The sequence below is a fragment of the Rhinopithecus bieti genome, unplaced genomic scaffold, assembly GCF_001698545.2.
Source record: "Rhinopithecus bieti isolate Rb0 unplaced genomic scaffold, ASM169854v2 scaffold_59, whole genome shotgun sequence".
Classification (NCBI taxonomy): Eukaryota; Metazoa; Chordata; class Mammalia; order Primates; family Cercopithecidae; genus Rhinopithecus; species Rhinopithecus bieti.
Genome location: NW_016803115.1, coordinates 1,602,962 through 1,623,457, shown reverse-complemented (window position 1 = coordinate 1,623,457; position 20,496 = coordinate 1,602,962). Strand labels below are relative to the sequence as shown.

At 39.6% G+C, this 20,496-nt stretch overlaps 2 protein-coding genes across 11 annotated transcripts in view; one reads left to right on the top strand and one right to left on the bottom strand.

The window, feature by feature from the left end:
- Positions 1-20,496, bottom strand: part of FBXL13 (F-box and leucine rich repeat protein 13) — a 303,981-nt gene that overhangs the window by 112,058 nt on the left and 171,427 nt on the right. For all 10 annotated transcript variants that reach the window (XR_001881688.1, XR_001881732.1, XM_017853395.1 and 7 more), the window contains one exon: positions 17,625-17,754. Coding sequence is in view for 8 of the 10 variants with exons in the window: in XM_017853395.1 (XP_017708884.1) it covers positions 17,625-17,754 (130 nt within the window). In the remaining 2 variants the exon portion in view is untranslated. The remainder of the gene's footprint in view (positions 1-17,624; positions 17,755-20,496) is intronic.
- LRRC17 (leucine rich repeat containing 17) overlaps positions 17,562-20,496 on the top strand; it is a 39,398-nt gene continuing 36,463 nt past the window's right edge. Inside the window, exon 1 of the mRNA XM_017853801.1 lies at positions 17,562-17,684. The gene's annotated coding sequence lies outside the window, so the exon portion shown is untranslated. The remainder of the gene's footprint in view (positions 17,685-20,496) is intronic.

The following is a 20,496-nucleotide window of genomic DNA, read 5'->3' as shown; positions in this document are numbered from 1 at the left end:
GTCCAGGCAGAGGGCAAAAGGTGAGCCTAGTGAAACAACTGAGGCTGGAAATGAAGAACGGGGAGGCACCAAAGCAGAAACCCCTATGGCAAGCTCCCCTACTGTCTGGTTTCACTATCCTAAATGTAAACATATAAATCTGAAACATGGTCCAAACTCCTCACTTTTCATCCAGCTTCTTCTCCAACTCCACGTTCAGAGTTGTTGGCTTCTAGGCATTTGGGTTTGAGCCTGAGTTTTGCTGGACCCAAGCCTTGCTTCCCAGCATGTCTGTGGTTGTTCCATGCCTGGCTTCCTGCAGAGGGCCATAACCCACCATTGCACACAGTTGAAGATACATGAATCTGTAGGGCAAGTGGCTACCCCATGATAATGTCAATGGGAGAATCTTTGGAGTTACACATAAACAGAGTAGAGGATAAAGGTAAAGTAAAACCAGGAATCATCACCCTCCCAATTGGCACCTTCTTATGTACAAGTAGGATGGCTTTGTTCTCCCCATTAAAACTCTTACTCCTACTCATATTTTCCATTCTGAGACTCCGAGAGAAACATGGACATATTTTAGAGAGCTCTGCAATGAACTGGGAACTAATGTGAATCTCCTTGGAGCATTTTAGCTAGCACATTTTATCCATTCATTCATGTGAATATTTAAGGAAAGACTTAGAGGAAGTTAACCATACAGATATCTGTAGAAAGATTCCAGACAGGGGGAACAGCCAGTGTGAAACCCTGCAGCATGAGCCTGCTTATGTTTCTGAAGAAGAGAAAAGAAGCCAGTGTGGCTACAGCAGAGTAGGCAAAAAGGAGAAGAACAGGAAATGCTGTCAAAGGGGCAACTGGAAGATGAGGCAGATTTCTCAGGGCCTTGTAGGTCCTTCCAAGGCTTTTCTTTTATTAAATGAATAAGAAGCCTTGCCAGGTATTTAAGCAAAGGAAGGACATTGACTTGGGTTTTTAAAGGATGCCTCTAGACACTGAGTTGAAAGCAGACTTGCAGGAGGCAGGGGTGAAAGCAGGAAGGCCAATTAGGAGGCTATTGCAATAACCAGGCAAGAGATCATGGTGACTTGGACTGGGGTGGTGGCTGTGGAGATGTTTAGATCCTGATTAGATTATGCAGGAATAGTCAACTGCACTTCCTAACAGAGTGGATGTGGCGTGAGAGAAAACAGTCAAGGGTAATATCTTAGTTTGCTAGATTGGCTGTAATAAAGTACCACAAACTGGATGGCTTCAACACAGAAATGTATTCTCTGGTTCTGGAGGCACAAATTCTGAGATCAAGAATTTGGTAAAGTTGGTTCCCTCTGAGGGCTGTGAGGAAGAATTTGTTCCAAGCCCCTCTCCTCAGCTTACAGATGGCCATTTCAGGTTCACAAAGCATTCTCCCTGTATGCTTGTGCCTGTGTCCAAATTTCCTTCTTGCATAAGAACAGCCATCATACTGGATTAGGGCCCACTCTTAATGACCTCATCTTAATTAATTACATCTGCAATTACCCTATTTCCAAATAAGGTCATGTTCTGAGGCACTATTGGGTGTTAGGACTTCAACATATAAATGTTGTTCATTTCATCAATGAACAATGGATTCCATCAATCCATAATAGATGGTGCCAAGATTTTTGGCCTAAGAAACTATAAAGATGGAGCTGCCATTAACTGAGATGGGGAGGACTGTAGGGGGAGCAAGGAGCAGGAATTTTTTTTTTTTTTAAGATACAAGAGTCTAAATTTTGAGAGAAATGTCTGGGTTGGAGATATACAAATCATATATATGAGATATATACTTTTAAATACATATATTACATATATGTATATATGTGTATCTATATGAGTAAATATGGTATATGTGTGTATATATATGATTTTATATACATATGAGTGCTCATTATTGTAGGTGATATAAAGCCATGAGACAAGATGAGATCATCAAGGGAGTAGATACAGTCAGAGAAGGGAAATGGATCAAGGACTGAACCCTGGGGCCCTCTGTGCTTAAGGGATTGAGAGATGAGGAGGTAACTTAAAGAGGCACTTTAAGAAATACTATTAAAAGTAGGAAAAGAGAAAGATCTATAGCACAATATAATTTATGAGAACATAAGAAGGCATAGAGATTTAAGGAAACATATAAAACAAATTAGAGGGGTTGCTTGTGTAGGGGGAGGGGAATAGAAATGGGAAATATGAACAAAAGGAAATAAAAATAAACAAGAGAGGGGCCTTGCACAGACTGATTATGGAAGTTTGCCATGAACTGAAAGTATAACTAAATCTGCTCTTGGTATCTGAGTTCCAAAATAAACAAAATAAATCCAGTGTGAAATAAAATAGAAATCCCTGGTTATGTTTTTTTCCCTTGGGTTCTTTTTCTTCCCTGTACAATATTGCAGAGGAAACACAGCATTTTTAAACTTATTAACTTATTTTAGTGAGAATAGTCACCATAGAAACTCCTTATTGAGTTCTGACACTTTGATCAAAGAATATTTGAAAAAAGGGGAATTGAGTGAAACCTAGTTACTGTGGAAGTGAATATAAGATGACTTAAATACTTATTGCTAGTTTCTGAGAAGAAATGAATACTTATTAGCATAAAAACCCACCCCAAGTTTGAACGCTGTTCTCCCACTCCTTTTGTAATATGCTTGTAGCATTGCTATAAAAATTAATTACATGGGTAAAAATAGGGAGTAAGTATGGGTAGCCACAGCATCAGCTTTCCTGCAGAAACCACATCTCTAAGTTTTCTAAATCATAAAAGTGTCATTAGGAATGGCACAACCAATTTGGAAAACTAACAATATCAACTAAAGCCAAACACACACACCTGCAATCCAGCCACTCGACTCCTATATACACACACATAATGTGTATATATCCACCCATGTATATATATAGTGTGTATATATATACCCATGTATATATAAACACACACACATACATATATCCAACAAAAATGTCTACTGCGTTCACCAAAAGCAACATACATGAATGTTCATTGCACTTTGTATACTTTTCTTCTCTCTTTTTGAGACAGGATCTTGCTCTGTTACCCAGGCTGCAGTGCAATGGCGCGATCATGGCTCACTGCAGCCTCAGACTACAGGCACGTGCCCCCGTGCCCAGCTAACTTTTTTTATTATTTGTAGAGAAATGGTTTCCCTATGTTGCTCAGGCTGGACTCGAACTCCTGGGTCTCGATCCTCCCACCTCAGTCTCCCAAAGTGTGGGGATTACAAGCATGAGCCACCTGTGCCTGGTCACTTTCCTATATTATATTTTGGCCAAACTTACCCCAGAAAAGTCATTAGGGAAGTTTCTTTGTTCATTAGGTCCCAACTGTCAGTGCCAGCAAAGTGGGAAGTAGATTTCACCTGGCATCTTGGATGTTAAGGATTACTCTGTGGTCGATCACAAGCATGATGAAAGCAACAAATTCAGATATATTGTTCAAATATGAGCATGTGAATAATGGTGAGAAGCCTTCACAACTTTCTCTCTTGCACTTCAGTTATTTTCTCGAGTAAGGCTCTCCCTAAAGCAAATCTGGAAGTATTTTTTTATTTTTATTTATTTAATTTAATTTATTAATTATTTATTTTGAAACAGAGTCTCACTCTGTCACCCAGGCTGAAATGCAGTGGCATAATCTCGGCTCACTGCAACCTCTGTCTTCCAGGTTCAAGAATTCTCCTGCCTCAGCCTCCTGGGTAGCTGGGATTACAGGCATGCACCGCCATACTTGGCTAATTTTTGTAATTTTAGTAGAGACAGGGTTTCACCATTTTGGCCAGGCTGGTCTCGAACTCCTGACTTCAAGTGATCTGTCTACCTTGGCTTCCCAAAGTGCTGGAATTATAGGCGTGAGCCACCATGCCCAGTCGGGAATTATTCTTTTAAACCCCAAATGAAAGCTAAATAGAAATTACAGACTCACCAGAGTCGTACCAGTTTCTTTCAGTTGCAATGATGGAGACCCAACATAAGCTAGCTTAGCTAGAATGGGAATGAATGGTGTCTTTACTCACAAGTCCAGTTAAACAACGTATCATCTCTCTTCAAACACATCATCTCTTCCTCTTGGTAGGCTTCTTTGTGAAGATTTCATTCTCTCTCCCACAGCAAACAAATTTCCTCTGTGCTGCTGGAGAAGAGAACCACAAAGTGGCCTAGACCTATACGCTCCAGGCCCTGCAACCTCAAGGAGCACAGAATTTATATTTCCCAATGTTAAGTATCCGGATGATTCTGAATTGTTTTGTTAGGGTTACACGCCCTTCCTGGACAAATCTTAAACCCTGGAGATGGAATTCATCATTGGCCATGCCTGGATCAAATGACTAGTAGTCATGGGAAAATACTAATACCAGTACATGTAAGTACAATTGCAAGTTATGATATTCATTAGAAAATCAGTCACATTAATTAAAGAACCTACAGTGTGTATCTAATCCCCAAAGAGGCTGGGCATGGTAGCTCATGCCTGTAATCCCAGCACTTTGGGAGGACGAGATGGGCAACCTGAGGTCGGGTGTTCGAGACCAGCCTGGCCAATAAAATACAAAAATTAGCTGGGCATGGTGGCGCACGCCTGTAATCCCAGTTACTCAGGAGGCTGAGGCAGGAGAATCGCTTGAACCCAGGAGGTGGAGGCTGCAGTGAGCCGAGATCACACCACAGCACTCCAGCCTGGGTGACAGAGTGAGACTCCATCTCAAAAAAATAAAATAAAATAATAAAATAATCCCAAAAGAATGCAGAATACTTCTAAAACATACGTAATTGATTTTCACTTTTTATTCCAGCTCTCCGTCATCGCTTATTTTTTCTAAGAAGTATAGTTAAAGTTCTTTCACAATATCATATGAATACATTTTTCCTGTTTTTGGACAACAGCAGCTGGCATTAAAGTTTAGTCCATGATATATTTTGTTTATGTTAATCCAGAGCTCCTAAAGGACACGGAGGCTGTTTTATTCGTCACAGTGCCCAGTATGCATCAGGCACTCAACAAACGCCTGCAAAAGCATTTAGATGTAAGCTCCTATTCTCAAGGCTTTTTGTTTTATTGAAACCTTTTTTCTCGGTCACATATATTAACATATAACTTCCTAATAAAACATTCCAAATTTATAAAAAGAAAATAGATTCTAATTTCCAAGAGAGAACCTCTTCGAGGTAAAAACCTTAAAAATCTATGAATTGTCGGTTTTCCTTCTATGAATCCATTTTTGTACTTTACCCAGAGCTGGAGAGGTAGATAGAGCCTCCTCAAAAGACTTAATAAGTCACTCAGAAGCAGTAACATTCAAGCTTCACTGGTTCTTCATGAAGCTACAGCAGCAGCAATTACTAAGATACCTGTGCTTCACGACAAACCCATTTCTTACTCTCACTGGGCCTAAAGGGGCTCAGTTTCAAACTCCACAATTTCTAGTGCCTGAAACAGTGCCTGACACTTAGAGGTAAATACTACTGAATTATTAAATGAACAGATGGAAATGAAAAGGAGATGAATGAAAGAAACTAACATTGTTTTGCATAATTGTGAAATACTAACTTCATTGTTGTTTTGAGGCTTACAAATTAAGACATAATTAGGAAAGGAATTCAATTCTTTACACATTTAGAAACTCAAATACTTACTGAGGCCAGGCAGGCAATGCGATTAAGTGGTAGCAGTACAGGTGTGAATGCATGTGCTGACCTTACTGAGTGGAGGAGAGGCTGGCAAACAATGGTCCATCTCAAGGGAGGGAGTGAGGCTGACTTAGCTCCAGCCCATTGTGGCCATATGGAAACGCAGGTCCAATTCGGCTAGTTCTTCCCATTTTTTAAAGAGAATCTTGAAATCCAGAATGTTTTGTGAAAACTCCAAAATTTTACCTATTGGCTCAAAATTTAAAGACAGATTATGTGTGTTTTGCAGTATTTATTTTGTTTTTAATATTTGTGGGTACATAGTAGGTGTATATATTTATGGGGTACATGAAATGTTTTGATACAGGCATGCAATGTGAAATAAGCACACTATGGAGAATGTGGTATCCATCCCCTTAAACATTTATACGTTGAGTTACAAACAACCCAGTTACACTCAAGTTCTTTTAAAATGTACAATTTATTATTGACTATAGTCACCTTGCTATGCTATAAAATAGTAGATCTTATTCTGTTTTTTTTTTATAACCCATTAACCATTTCCACCTCACCCTCAAAGCCCATTATCCTTCCCAGCCTCTGGTAATCATCCTTCCACTCTCTATGCCCATGAGTTCAATTGTTTTGATTTTTATTAGATCCCACAAATAAGTGAGAATATGCAACATTTTTTAATACATCTCACAAATAAGTGAGAATATGGGATGTTTTTCTTTCTGTGCCTGACATAATGTTCTCCAGTTCCATCCCTGTTACTGCAAATGACTAGATCTCATTCATCTGCTGATAGACACTCAGGTTGCTTGCAAATCTTAGCTGTTGGGAACAGTGCAACAGACATAGGGGTGCAGATTTCTCTTTGATATACTGATTTCCTTTCTTTTGGGTATATACCCAGCAGTGGAATTGCTGTATCATATGATAGCTCAATTTTTAGTTTTTCGAGGAGCCTCCAAACTGTTCTCCATAGTGGTTGTACTAATTTACATTCCCACCACCAGCGTACTACGGTTCTCTCTTCACATCCTCACCAGCATTTGTTATTACTTAACTTTTGGAGAAAAGCCATTTTAACTGGGGTAAGATGACATCTCATTGTAGTTTTGATTTGCATTTCTGTGATGATCAATGATGTCGAGCACCATTTCATATGCCTGTTTGCCATTTGTATGTTTTCTTTGAGAAATGTCTGTTACATCTTTTGCCCATTTTTTGATAGAACTATTAGAATTTTTCCTATAGAGTTGTTTGAGCTCCTTATATATTTTGGTTTTTAATTCCTTGTCAGATGGGTAGTTTGCAAATATTTTCTCCCATTCTGTGGGTTGTCTCTTCACTTTGTTGATTGTATTCTTTGCTGTGCAGAAGCTTTTCAACTTGATGTGATCTCAGTTGTCCATGTTTGCTTTGGTTACCTGTGCTTGCGGGGTATTGCTCAAGAAATCTTTGCCCAGATCAATGTCCTGGAGATTTTCTCCAGTGTTCTCTTGTAGTAGTTTCAAAGTCTGAGGTCTTAGATTTAAGTATTTAATCCATTTTTATTTGATTTTTGCATACATATAGTGTTATTCTTCTGCATATGGATATCCAGTTTTCCAAGCACTATTTATTGAAGAGACTGTCTTTTCCTCAGTGTGTGTCCTTGGCACCTTTGCTGAAAATGAGTCCACTGCTGGTGTATAGATTTGTTTCTGGGTTCTCTATTCTGTTCTATTGGTCTATGTGTCTGTTTTTGTGTCAGCACCATGTTGTTTTGGTTACTTTACCTCAGTTAATTTGAAGTCAGGTAACGTGATTCTTCTAGTTTTGTTCTTTTTGCTTAGGGTAGCTTTGGCTATGCTGGGTCTTTTGTGGTTCCATATAAATTTTAGGATTGTTTTTTCTATTTCTGTGAAGAATGTCACTGGTATTTTGATAGGGATTTCATTGAATCTGTAGATTGCTTTGGGTAGTATGGACATTTTAACAATATCAATTCTTCCGATCCATGAACACGGAATGTTTTTCCAATTTTTGGTGTCCTCTTCAATTTATTTCATCAGTGTTTCATAGTTTTCATTATAGACTTCCTTTTCTTTTTTCATTAATTCCTAGTTATTTAACTTAATGTATGGTTATTGTAAATGGGTTTACATTTTTATTTTTCACATTGTTCACTGTTGGCATATAGAAATGCTACTAATTTTTGTATGTTAATTTTTTATCCTGTGACTTTACTTAATTTGTTTATCAATTCTAATAGTTTTCTTGTGGAGACCTTAGGATTTGCCAAATATAAGATCATATCATCTGCAAACAAGGATAATTTGACTTCTTCCTTTCCAATTTGGATGCTCTTTATATCTTTTTCTTGTCTGATTGCTCTAGCTAGGACTTTCAGTACTATGTTGAATAACAGTAGTGACAGTGGACATCCTTATCATGTTCCAGATCTTAAGAAGAAAGGCTTTCAGTTTTTCCCTATTCAGTATGATACTAGCTGTGGGCCTGTCATACATTGTTTTTATTATGTTGAGATATGTTTCTTCTATCCCTAGTTTTTTGAGGATCTTTCTTATGAAAGAATAGAATTTTTTAAAATTTTTTTCTCTCCTGCTCCATAATGCTACATTGAGATGTTGAATTTGATCAAATGCTTTCCAGCATCAACTGAAATGATTATATGGTTTTTATCCTGCATTCTGTTGATGCTATGTGTCACACTGATTGATTTGCATATGTTGAACCATCCTTGCATCCCAGGGATAAATCCCACTTGGTCATGTTGAATGCTCTTTCTAATGTATTGTTGAATTTGGTTTGCTAGTATATTTTTGAGGATTTTTTGCATCAATATTCATCAGAGATACTGCCTTCAGTTTTCTTTTATTTATTTATTTATTATTTTTTATTTTTTGCTGTATCTTTGTCTGGTTTTGGTATCAGGGTAATATTGGCCTCAAATAATTACTTTGGAAGTACTCTTTCTTCCTTTACTTTTCAGAATAGTTTGAGTAGGATTGGTATTAGTTCTTCCTTAAAGGTTTGGTAGAATTCAGCAGTGAAACCATCAGGTCCCAAGCTTTTCTTTACTGGGAGACTTTTTATTACAGCTTCAATCTCATTACTTATTATTGGTCTGTTCAGATTTTGGACTTCTTCTCAGTTTAATCTTGGTAGCTTGTATGTGTCTAGGAATTTGTTCCTTTCTTCCAGATTTTCAAATTTGTTAGCATATAGTTGGTCATAGTAGCCACTAATGATCCTTTGAATTCTGAAGTATCAGTTGTAATGTCTCAGTTTTCATTCTGATTTTATTCATTTGGATCTTCTCTCTTTTTTTCTTAATCTTGCTAAACGTTTGTCAATTTTGTTCAACTTTTCAAAACCCACTTTTGTTTCATTGATCTTTTTTTTTTTGTCAGTTCATTGATCTTTTTGTATTGGTTTTTTTCATTTCAGTTTCATTTACTTCTCCTCTGATCTTTATTTCTTTTCTTCTAATAATTTTGGGTTTAGTTTGTTCTTGCTTTTCTAGTTCTTTAAGATGCATCATTAGATTGTTTGTTTATAGTTTTTCCTCTTTTTTGATGTAGGCATTATAAAAGCTATAAACTTCCCTGAGTATTGCTTTTGCTGTATCCTATAGGTTTTGGTATGTTGTGTTTCCATTAGCATTTGTTTCAAGAAATTTTTCAATTTCCTTCTTAATTTCTTAATTGACCCACTGGTCACTCAGGAGCATATTGTTTAACTTCCACGTATTTGTATAGTTTTCAAAATTCTACTTGCTATTAATTTCTAGTTTTATTCCATTTAGTCAGAGAGGATGCTTGATATTATTTCAGATTTTTTTGAATGTTTTAAGATTTGTTTTGTGAACTAACATATGATCTATGCTTGAGAATGATCCATGTGCTGAGGAAAAGAATGTGTATTCTGCAGCTCTTGGATGAAGTGTTCTGTAAGTATCTATCAGATCCATTTTGTCTATATTGCAGAGTAAGTCTGATGTTTCTTTGTTGCTTTTCTGTCTGGAAGATCTGTCCAATGCTGAAAGTGGGGTGTTGACGTTTCCAGCTACTATTGTATTGGGGTCCATCTCTCTCCAGCACTAATATTTGCTTTACATATCTGGGTGCTCCAGTGTTGGGTACATATATATTTAAAATTGTTATATCTTCTTGCTGAATTGGCTCCTTTATCATTACATAGTGACCTTCTTTGTCTCTTCTTATAGTTTTGGTCTTAAAACCTATTTTGTCTGATATAAGTATAGTGACTCCCATTCTTTTTTGGTTTTCATTGGCATGGAATATCTTTTTCCATTCTTTTATTTTCAGTCCATGTGAGTCTTTATAGATGAAGTCTGTTTCTTGTAGGCAAGAGATCAATGTATCTTGTTTTTTCATCCATTCAGCCAATCTATATCTTTTCACTGGAGAGTTTAGTCTATTTACATTCAATATTATTATTGATAAGTAAGGACTTACTTATTCCTGCTATATTGTTATCTGTCTTCTGGTTGTTTTGTGGTCTTTTTCTTCTTTCTCTCCTTTGTGTCTTCTTCAACTGAAGGCAATTTTCTCTGGTGATATTATTTAATTTCTTGCTTTTTACTTTTTTGTGATATTATTTAATTTCTTGCTTTTTACTTTTTTGTATATCTACTGTATGATTTTTAGCTTGAGGTTACCATAAGGCTTGCAAATACTAGCCTATAAACCCATTGTTTTAACCTGATAACAACTTAACACTGTTTGCATAAACAAACAAATAAACATACAAAAACTAATAAAAATTATATGTGTATTAGTCCGTTTTCATGCTGCTGATAAAGACATACCTGAAACTGGGAAGAAAAAGAGGTTTAATTGGACTTACAGTTCCAAATGACTGGGGAGGCCTCAGAATCATGGCGGGAGGCAAAAGGCATTTCTTACATGGCAGCAGCAAGAAAAAAATTAGAAAGATGCAAAAGCGGAAGCCCCTGATACAACCATCACATCTTGTGAGACTTACTCATTATCATGAGAACAGCATGGGAAAGACCTGCCCCCATGATCCAATTACCTCCCACAACACATGGGAATTCAAGATGAGATTTGGGCCGGGACACAGCCAAACCATATCACTATGCTTTAACTTTGTCCCCCTGCCCCACTTTTTAACTTTTTGATGTTTCTATTTATATCTCATGGTACTGGTTATGTCTTGAAAAGTTGTTGTAGTTATTTTTAATTGGTTAATCATTTAGTCTTCCTACTTAGGATAAGAGTAGTTTATACACCACAGTTATAGTGTTATAATACAATTCTGTGCTTTTCTGTGTACTTACTATTACTGGTGAGTTTTGCAACTTCAGGTGGTTATTTATTCCTTGCTCTTCTTTCTGATTGAAGTACTCTCTTTAGCATTTCTTGTAGGACGGGACAGTTGATGAAGTCCCTCAGCTTTTGTCTGGGAAAGTCTTTATTTCTCCTTCATGTTTGAAGGATATTTTTACCAGATATACTATTCTAGGGTAAAAGTTTTTTCCTTCAGCATTTTAAATATGTCACGCCATTCTCTTCTGGCATGTAAGGTTTACACTGAAAAGTTTGCTGCCAAATGTATTGGAGCTCCATTGTACATTATTTGTTTCTTTTCTCTTGGTGCCTTTAGGATCCTTTCTTCATCCTTAACCTTTGGGAGCTTCATTATTAAATGCCTTGAAGTAGTCTTCTTTGGGTTAGATATGCTTGATTTCTGTAACCTTCTTGTACTTTGATATTGATATCTTTATCTAGGTTTCTGGAGGTTCTCTGGTATTATCCCTTTGGTTTTTGTTTGTTTGTTTTTTGAGGCGGAGTCTCACTCTGTTGCCCAGCCTGGAGTGCAGTGGCACAACCTTGGCTCACTGCAACCTCCACCTCCTGGGTTCAAGCAATTCTCTTGCCTTTGCCTCCTGAGTAGCTGGGATTACAGGCACCCACCACCACATCTGGCTAATTTTTATATTTTTAGTAGAGACAGCATTTCACCATGTTGGCCAGGCTGTGTTATTTCCCTTTGAATAAACTTTCTACCTCTATCTCTTTGTCTACCTCCTCCTTAAGGCCAATAATTCTTAGATATGCTGTTGTGAAGCTATTTTCTAGATCCTGTAGGTGTTCTTCCTTGTTTTTCACTCTTTTTTAAAATTATTATTATTATACTTTTAAGTTCTAGGGTACATGTGCACAATGTGCAGGTTTGTTGCATATGTATACATGTGCCATGTTGGTGTGCTGCACCCGTTAACTCGTCATTCACATTAGGTATATCTCCTAATGCTATCCCTCCCCCATCCCCCAACCCCACGACAGACCCTGGTGTGTGATGTTCCCCACCCTGAGTCCAAGTGTTCTCATTGTTCAATTCCCACCTATGAGGGAGAACATGTGGTGTTTGATTTTCTGTCCTTGAGACAGTTTGCTAAAAGATAGGATGTTTCCAGCTTCATCCATGGTCCTACAAGGACATGAACTCATCCTTTTTTATGGTGCGAGTGATTCCCATGGTGTATATGTGCCACATTTTTCCTTACTTCCCAATCTGTATTGCGATGGCACATTGGGTTGGTTCCCAAGTCATTTGCTATTGTGACATAGTGCCACAATAAACAAGACATTTGATGCAGCCAACAGACACATGAAAAATATCAGTTATCCTGGACATTCAGAGAGAAATGCAAATCGATAAACCACAAAGAATACCATCTCACACTAGTTAAGAATGGTGGATCTTAAAAAGTCGGACCACAGGTGCCTGGAGAGATGTGGAGAAATAGCGGCATTTTATACTGTTGGCTGGGACTGTAAACTAGTCAACATTTGAAAGACAGTGTGGCAATTCCTCAAGGATCTAGAACTAGAAATTATCTCATTTGACCCAGTCATCCCATTACTGGTATATACCCAAATGATTATAAATCATGCTGCTATAAAGATTCATTCTTTTTTCTTTTGTCTCCTCTGACTGCATATTTTCAAATAGTCTTTAAGCTCACTAATTCTTCCTTCTGTTTGATCAATTCTGCTATTAAAGGACTCTGATGTATTATTCAATACACCAATTGCATTTTTCAGCTCCAGAATTTCTTTTTAATTATTTCAATCTCTTTGTTAAATTTATCTGATAGAATTCTGAATTTCTTCTCTGTGTTATCTTGAATTCATTTGAGTTTCCTCAACATAGCTATTTTGAATTCTCTGTCTGAAAGATTACATATCTCTGTTTCTCCAGTATTGCCCCTTGGTGCCTTATTTAGTTCATTTGGTAAGGTCATGTTTTCCTGGATAGTACTGATGCCAGTATTCTTTGGCATCTGGGCATTGAAGAGTTAGGTATTTACTGTAGTCTTCACTGCCTGGGCTTATTTGTAGCCATCCTTCTTGGGAAGGCTTTCCAGATATTTGAAAGGACTTGAGTGTTCTAATCTAAGCTGTATCTGCTTTAGGGGGCACCCCAAGCCCAGTAATCCTGTGGTTCTTGCACACTTGTCAAGGTACCACCTTGATGGTCTGAGACAAGATCTGGAAGAATTCTCTAGATTACCAGGCAGAGGTTCTTGTTCTCTTCCCTTCTGTTTCCCAAACAGAGTCTCTCTCTCTGTTCTGAGCCACCCAAAGCTGGTGGTAGAGTGAAACAAGCACCCCTGTGGCCTCCACCACTATGACTGCACTGGGTCAGACCTGAAGCTATCACAGCACTGGGTCTTGCCCAAGGCCTGCCATAACCACTTCCTGGCTACTGCCATTGTTTGCTCAAGGCCCTGGGGCTCTACAATCAGCAGGTGGCAAGGCCAGCCAGGCCTATGTCCTTCTCTTCAGGATGGTGAGGTCCCCCAAACCCCAGGTGAGTCCTTAGGTGCCCTCTGGGAATCAGGGACTAGAGTCAAAAACCTTAGAAGTCTACTTGGTGTTGTACTGCACTGCAGCTGAGCTGGCATACAAACTATAGGATGCAGTCCTTCCCACTCTTCCTCCCCTTTCCGAAGGCAGAGGAGCCTTACCTTGTAGCCACCACCACCCCAGGCCATGAAGAGTATTGCCAGGCTACCAATAATTTTCTCTTATGGCCCAAGGGCTCTTAAGTCAGCTTGTGGTGAATGCTGCCTCGCCTGGGACTCACCCTTCAGGGCAGTGGGCTCTCCTCTGGCCCAGGGCAGGTCCAGAATTGTCATACAAGAGTCAAGTCCTGGAATAGGGGACCCCAAGAACCTGCCTCAGTGCTCTACCCTCCTGTGGCCATGCTGGTATCTAAGGTGCAAGACGATGTCCCCACTGCTTTTCCCTCTTAAGCAGAAGGAGTTTTGCCCCATAGCTACCCTAGCTGGTAATATGCTGAGTCTCACCTGAAGCCTACAAGTCATAGAGGCTCATCCAAGATGCTCAATGTAGTAGCTGGGTATTGCTGCTAATCATTCAGTGCCCAAGGGCTCTTCAGTTAGCAGGTGATGAATGCTGCCAGGACTGGGTCCCTTCCTTCAAGGCAGCAGGTTCCCTTCTGGCTCAGGGTGTGTCTAGAAATGTCACTTGGGAGCTAGAACCCGGAACGAGGGCCTTATGACTCTGACTGGTACCCTATCCTGCCATGGCTGAGCTGGTATCGAAAATGCAAGAGAAAGTCCTGCTCACTCTTCCCTCTCCTCTCCTCTCCTCTCCTCAAGGGAAAGGAAGGGGTCTCTTTTGGAGCGATGAACGGTGAGGCTTGGGGCTGGTGGAGGGGTGATGCCAGTACTCCCTTGGCTGCCCCAGGTGGTGTCTCAGTATGTCATGTATCCCTCAGTCCACTGTCTCTGGGCCTAGTTGAGCACTAGGATTTGCCTAAGAGTTACAGTCCTTATGGCCTAGGCTGCCTTTCAAGTTTACCTGGAGGCACAGCGCACCGTAGCACTCGGTGGTGAGGTTTGCAGAACTCAAGTTCTGACTGCTGGGACTGGCAATTCCCCTGTGTCTAGGCCTGGGTTAAATGCTCCCTCCGTGGGTGGGCATCAGCTGAGTTTGGTCCAGTTTTCCTCTCTGATCCAAAAGAACAGCACTGAGTTCAATGCCTCACAATTGCTGTATTTTCCCTTTCCCAGCGCCCGGAGAGGCTCTCTGCACCATGCTGGAGGGGTGGCACTGGCGATTCAGGACTACTGTTTCTATCTCTTCAGTGACTCAGCCATATGAAGTTAAAACCAGGTACAACGAATGCTCATCTGATTTTTGGTTCTTATGAAGGTGTTTTTTCTTTTTCTTTTCTTTTTTTCCTTTGTGCATTGTCGGGAGGGGGGGTCTTTATTCACATGGAGTGCTGTATGTGATGCCCAGGAAAAGCTCTCAGCATGGTGTGTGCTTCAGGGTGGCTCGGGCTCCAATCTCTGCTTTCCAGTTTGTCACGGGCTCTCAACTGTACATAGCCTGTGCCCTGCTGGATTCCACCTTCTTAGACACCACGTGAATCCCCATGCACTGCTCCCCTTGCCCCTTACCACCACCAAGCAGCTATTAGACACCTGAGGCCTCTGTCCTGTTAGTACTATGGGGTGGAAAGGTACGATGCCTTTTTTCACCCATAAGGGTGACAGCCAACACTCCTAACAAAATACAGGTGTACAAGAGAAAAGCATTAACACATTTACTTAATTATTTGAGGCAAGGTCTCACTCTGTCTCCCAGGCTGAAACCCAGTGGTGGGATCACAGCTCACTGCAGCCTCAACCTCCCAAGCTCAGTCAATCCTCCCACCTCAGCCTCCCGGGCAGCTGGAACCACAGGCATGCACCACCATGCCTGGCCAAGTTTTTGCATTTCTGGTAGAGACATGGGTCCCACTGTGTTGCCCAGGCTGGTCTTGAACTCCTGGCCTTAAGTGATCCTTCCACCTCAGCCTCCCAAAATGCCAGGACTACAGGCATGAGCCACCGTGCCCAGCCTAAAACATTATGAAGGTGTTTTTTCCCTGTAGATAGTTGTTCACTTGGTGTCCTTGGGTGGGGAACAATGGGTGGAGCCTTCTGTTCCACCATCTTGCTCCACCTCCTCCAATTATGTGTGTTTTGTATGCATATCTGGGCAGTAGGTCATAGATTTGAAGCCTCTCATTTAAACTTTACTGTGTCTGAGAATATTTATCTTTAGGACACTTGTGTGTACATTTGTGCACTGTTGCTACAATAATTGCCTCATGGTAATTGAGAGACTGAGAAGAACAAGGAGGTAAGTCACACCATGAGGAGGGTTTAAGTACAAGGGCAAGTTAGAAAAGTACTGAAGGATTTATATTTAAGGGGAAGGCTTATCAGTGGGATATGTCAAGCACATTAAGTTGTTCCTGAGTTTGCAAATATTATTCTCTGGGATTAGGCCATCAGCATTTGCTAATTGGTGCCCATCAAAGTTAGGCTTCTACCCACCCACAGGAACTGAGAGATATCTTCTTCGATGATTATATATCAAAGGGATAGATCTCAGGTCCTTGAGGAAGACTTTCCTGAGTTGTAAAACTGTCAAGAAGCTTTTATTAAAAGGAAACCTCAAAGGAGGCAGAGAAAGAACTTACAATTCCAAGTTTTCTAAAACAAATGTTCTAAGAAACAAGAAAACAAGAAGTCAGGGCCTAGAGTCAGTAAGAAGCCAGTCTAAAATTCAGTCATGCTGAGGAGAACGTCAATGCCATCTCAGTCATAAAGGTATGGTAGATGTTGATGTTTAAAAAGCTACACATCAGCAGATTAGTTTTAAACAAATATGAATGTTAGATGTTTATAGCCCTAACTTAGAATCCTCCCCTCCTTGCCCCCCACTCCCTCCAGACTACCCAGTGCATCAGGATACCACAAGATGTCAGTGGTGGTGACTAGGTAAGAATTCCATCCATTCAAGAATCCTGGGGGGAAACCTATGCTGCCCTTTTATTTCCCGCTCTCCCAGGGGACTCTGCCTGCCCCAGTATCTACCAACAGATGCTTAAAACTGTATTAGTACCACGTGCTTTCATCAGCTGTGCAAACTTGGACAACTTACTCAACCACCCTAAGCCTTGGTCGCTTCATTTGTAAATAAGCATAATAAATACATACCACACAGCATTGTATCAGGAGTAAATCTGATCTGTGTATAGCACTCAACACAATGCTTGGCATACGGTAATGACTCAAGAAATGATAACTATCAGTATTTCGGTCAGTTTTCACCTGTGCTATTATATTATTCTCAGAGAATAATGAACATACTATGACACCAAATTAATAAAATACACAGAAAGGCAGAAGAAAATAAGTTAAAAGAATTATGGCTTAAATCTATTGAAATTAAAGCAGAAGAAACTATCAATGAGGCAGTAGCAACTTCCAAAGTGCCATGCCCTATCCTCCGCAACTTTACCCAATTTTCTGCCCAACTTTCCAAGTCCTGTTCCCTCAAACTTAAAATATTTTCCCACGCAGATCTCAAATCTTCATGTTATTCAGCCCAAGGGTGTAATGCAATTTTTAAAATTACAAGTTTTTGTTGTATTTTCTTTTCCTATTTATCACTTGCAGCATTTTACCCAAAAAAAAAAAAAAAAACCCCATGTGGGAGTTAATTGACTTTTCAGGAATCCCGTGCAAAATTCTCCCTCAAAACACTCTCCTTTGTTTGTGTCTTGGAAGCAACTCCAGAGTTTTCAGGACTTGGATTCTGCTTTAGAATTGTGCTCAGACTGTCTCCATAAAAGTGGTCCGTTTCCTCATCCAATGAGCTCTGCCTGTTTGTCTGTGTGACACTCCAGTGGAAGGAAGCCAAGAGCCTATAGTAGCAATCCTGGGGAAAATTTCAGCAGCTGGGGCCATGTAATTTAAAACCTCCGAAAAGTGTGCTGCAGTCCGTGCACAGCATTAGTATAACGTGAGGGCTGAATGCAGCCCGTTCTCTGGAGAACTTCCTCACACACCGCAGCAAAGAGAAGACTGAAAGACAAACCTGGGTGCAGCCGGAGAGGTCCAGATAGATGAGCTTGTGGCATCCATTCCCCAAGTTCAGGTACTGTAAGCCTTTGTCTGTGAACCGTCTGCAATAAGCCAAACTAAGATTCTGTAAGTTGTGGAAGTGCCTGAAAAGACAAGGCAAGAAAGAGAGCAAGGAAAGTATTATACTTCAGTTGTTCTCGCAAATCTTTCTTAAGCCACTATGACAAAGAAAACTGTAAATTCAACTCTTCTTCTTGCAGATGTTCAACATTTAACTTTACTGTTAACTCTCTACCTGTTAATTAAAGGAGACTAGAGTAACACATAATTGTAATACATTTCAAGTGAAAGTACTAATAATGCAATAATATTTGCCTAGATTTTTAAGAAAGTTGACTGGGATAAAGCTTTTTTGGTGTGTGTGAGGTGGGGGTGGCAATCACATTGTTTGGAAGTGAAACCAAATTTGCAGAGTTTATTGTTGCTTTTAGGTTTTATCTCTGGAGTACCAAAATAATGTGCAAAATATATAGAAGGACAAATCCTTTGTAAACATTTAAATGGAGACTGTTACAGGAGAGTGAGGATTTGGGACAGAAGGCAAAATTGAACATAACCATGCTCTTAAAATAGATCTGATAAGCAAATGATTTTTAAAAATAGGTTTAAATATGCATGATTTTGTAACAGTTTCATTATTATAGTTAAAGAAAGACTAATTGATATGCAGAGTTTAAGCATGGATTAAGAAGACCAGTTTGCAAATAAGTGGGCAACACATGAGAAGAATTAAAAGCAACATCAGAGACTATAAATCTTGCTGGAGTTGAAACAGATTAAATATGGTATTACCACAATGACCAAAATGAGAGCTTCCAGAAAAAAGGAGGTAGTTAGGATGAGCCTGTACTACTATGCGAGGGCTCGCAGTTTGAGGACACTCTGCGGACAATTTTCCAAGCCCTCCGAAGCCTGGCACTTTTTTTTTTTTTTTTTTTTTGAGACAGAGTTTTGCTCTTGTTGCCCAGGCTGGAGTGCAATGGTGAGATCTCGGCTCACTGCAACCTCCTCCCTGCTTTCCCCAACTCCCCGGTTCAAGCGATTCTCCTGCCTCAGCCTCCCAAGTAGCTGGAATTACAGGTGCGTGCCAACACGTCCGGCTAATTTTTGTATTTTTAGTAGAGACGGGGTTTTGCCATGTTGGCCAGGCTGGCCTCGAACTCCTGACCTCAGGTAATCCACCCGCCTCGGCCTCCCAAAGTGCTAGGATTACAGGCGTAAGCCACTGTGCTTAGAAAGCCTGGCACTTTTTAAGAGGACAAGGACTCCCACTACTGCCTGGTCTTCTAATGGAATTAGCAATCATGCTCTTAGTTTGTGATCTGCAACAGCGTAATAGCAAATTACAAAGCAAAAAGAATGAAAAGTGAGGAGAAAATGCTTCTCTGGCTCTCAAAATCACACAGGTGAATAAAGTTTACCTTCCCATAAATAGGAACTAAGATATACAAGCACTGACCATTAATCAGATTTTGAAAAGCACATCTATACGATATAATGATTTGCATTCCATAACAAATTACTCGATTCAGAACACAAGTCCCGATCTGGGAAAGGCTGTGTACGTGAGATTCGACAGAGTGAGGGGGAAGGTTTTGGATTCACCAGTGACTGGGTGGGCAGGGCCTGAAGGAGAAAGCAGTGCTAATATCCCAAAGACACGCCCCCTCTCTTGGGGCTGTGGAGTGGACTGAGCTGTGCTCAAGTTTTGGAAATGCGTTATCTTCCTCTCCCTTGAGTACACCCTGTGATTCAATTGAGTACAATTTTCTTGGGGTAGGGAGAGGCGCACCAGGGTGTCATTTCTAGCAATCCTTCAGCTCCATAATCTGTAGAAAGGAGTTGTGAGGCAGGCAGCATGACACAATGCAAAATACACAAGGTTTTTGAATCCGGCCAAATGAGATGTAAATCCAAGCCCTGAAACTTAACTGCAACCTCCCTAACCTCTCAGAGATTGTTTTCTCATTTGTTAAGTGGAGATTAAAATACTATCTTTTTTTTTTTTTATTTTTACGCTGATCAACTGTGGGGCCTCCAGCTTTCCTGAACCTCAGTTTTCTCATCTGGAACATGGATGTAATCTGATCTGCTTGTTCCCTTTAAAGGTGTGATGATTAAATGAGAACACAGAAATAACAGTATTATCTTCAGGGTGATTTTAACAATCAAAATCTGCAGGGACATAGTAGAAGATTTAAAACTATATGTAATATTATTGCTACTACTATGTGAAATGATAGTAACACATTAACTATTTTATGAAGTTTGTATTATTTTCCATTTAATGAAATGGATACTTATCTCCAAGAGTGGTGCATACAATAATTTCAAGAGTTTGAAGGATTTCACATTGAATCTATACGCCGATCTACACCTATATTCAATTTCTTTAAATCCATGTGATCAGTTAACAAATATCAAAAACGAGAATTGAGCTAGGAGCCCTTAACTTTTAATGTCACAGATACCTTTGGCTTTTGGCAGTCAGCTGAGGTCTCTGGACCCCTTTCTTGGCATAATGTTTTTAAATGCATAAAATAAAATATATAAGATTACAAAAACAGTCAATTATATTGAAATATATAATTATCAAATTAAAAAAGAGTGGAATACTAATATATGTGCTTCTTTATTAACATATTAAATAAGATTTTGTGGCAGTTCTAGTAACTGCTGTGATTGTGAAGTATCAGTGATATTTTGAAATACTTATAACAATTGAAATGTGATAAGAATACATTTTGATTTATATGAGTAAAATGTTCCAGAGACTGCTAACACTTCTGTAGTTTTACCTACATTTCAATTACAGCTTAATGAAA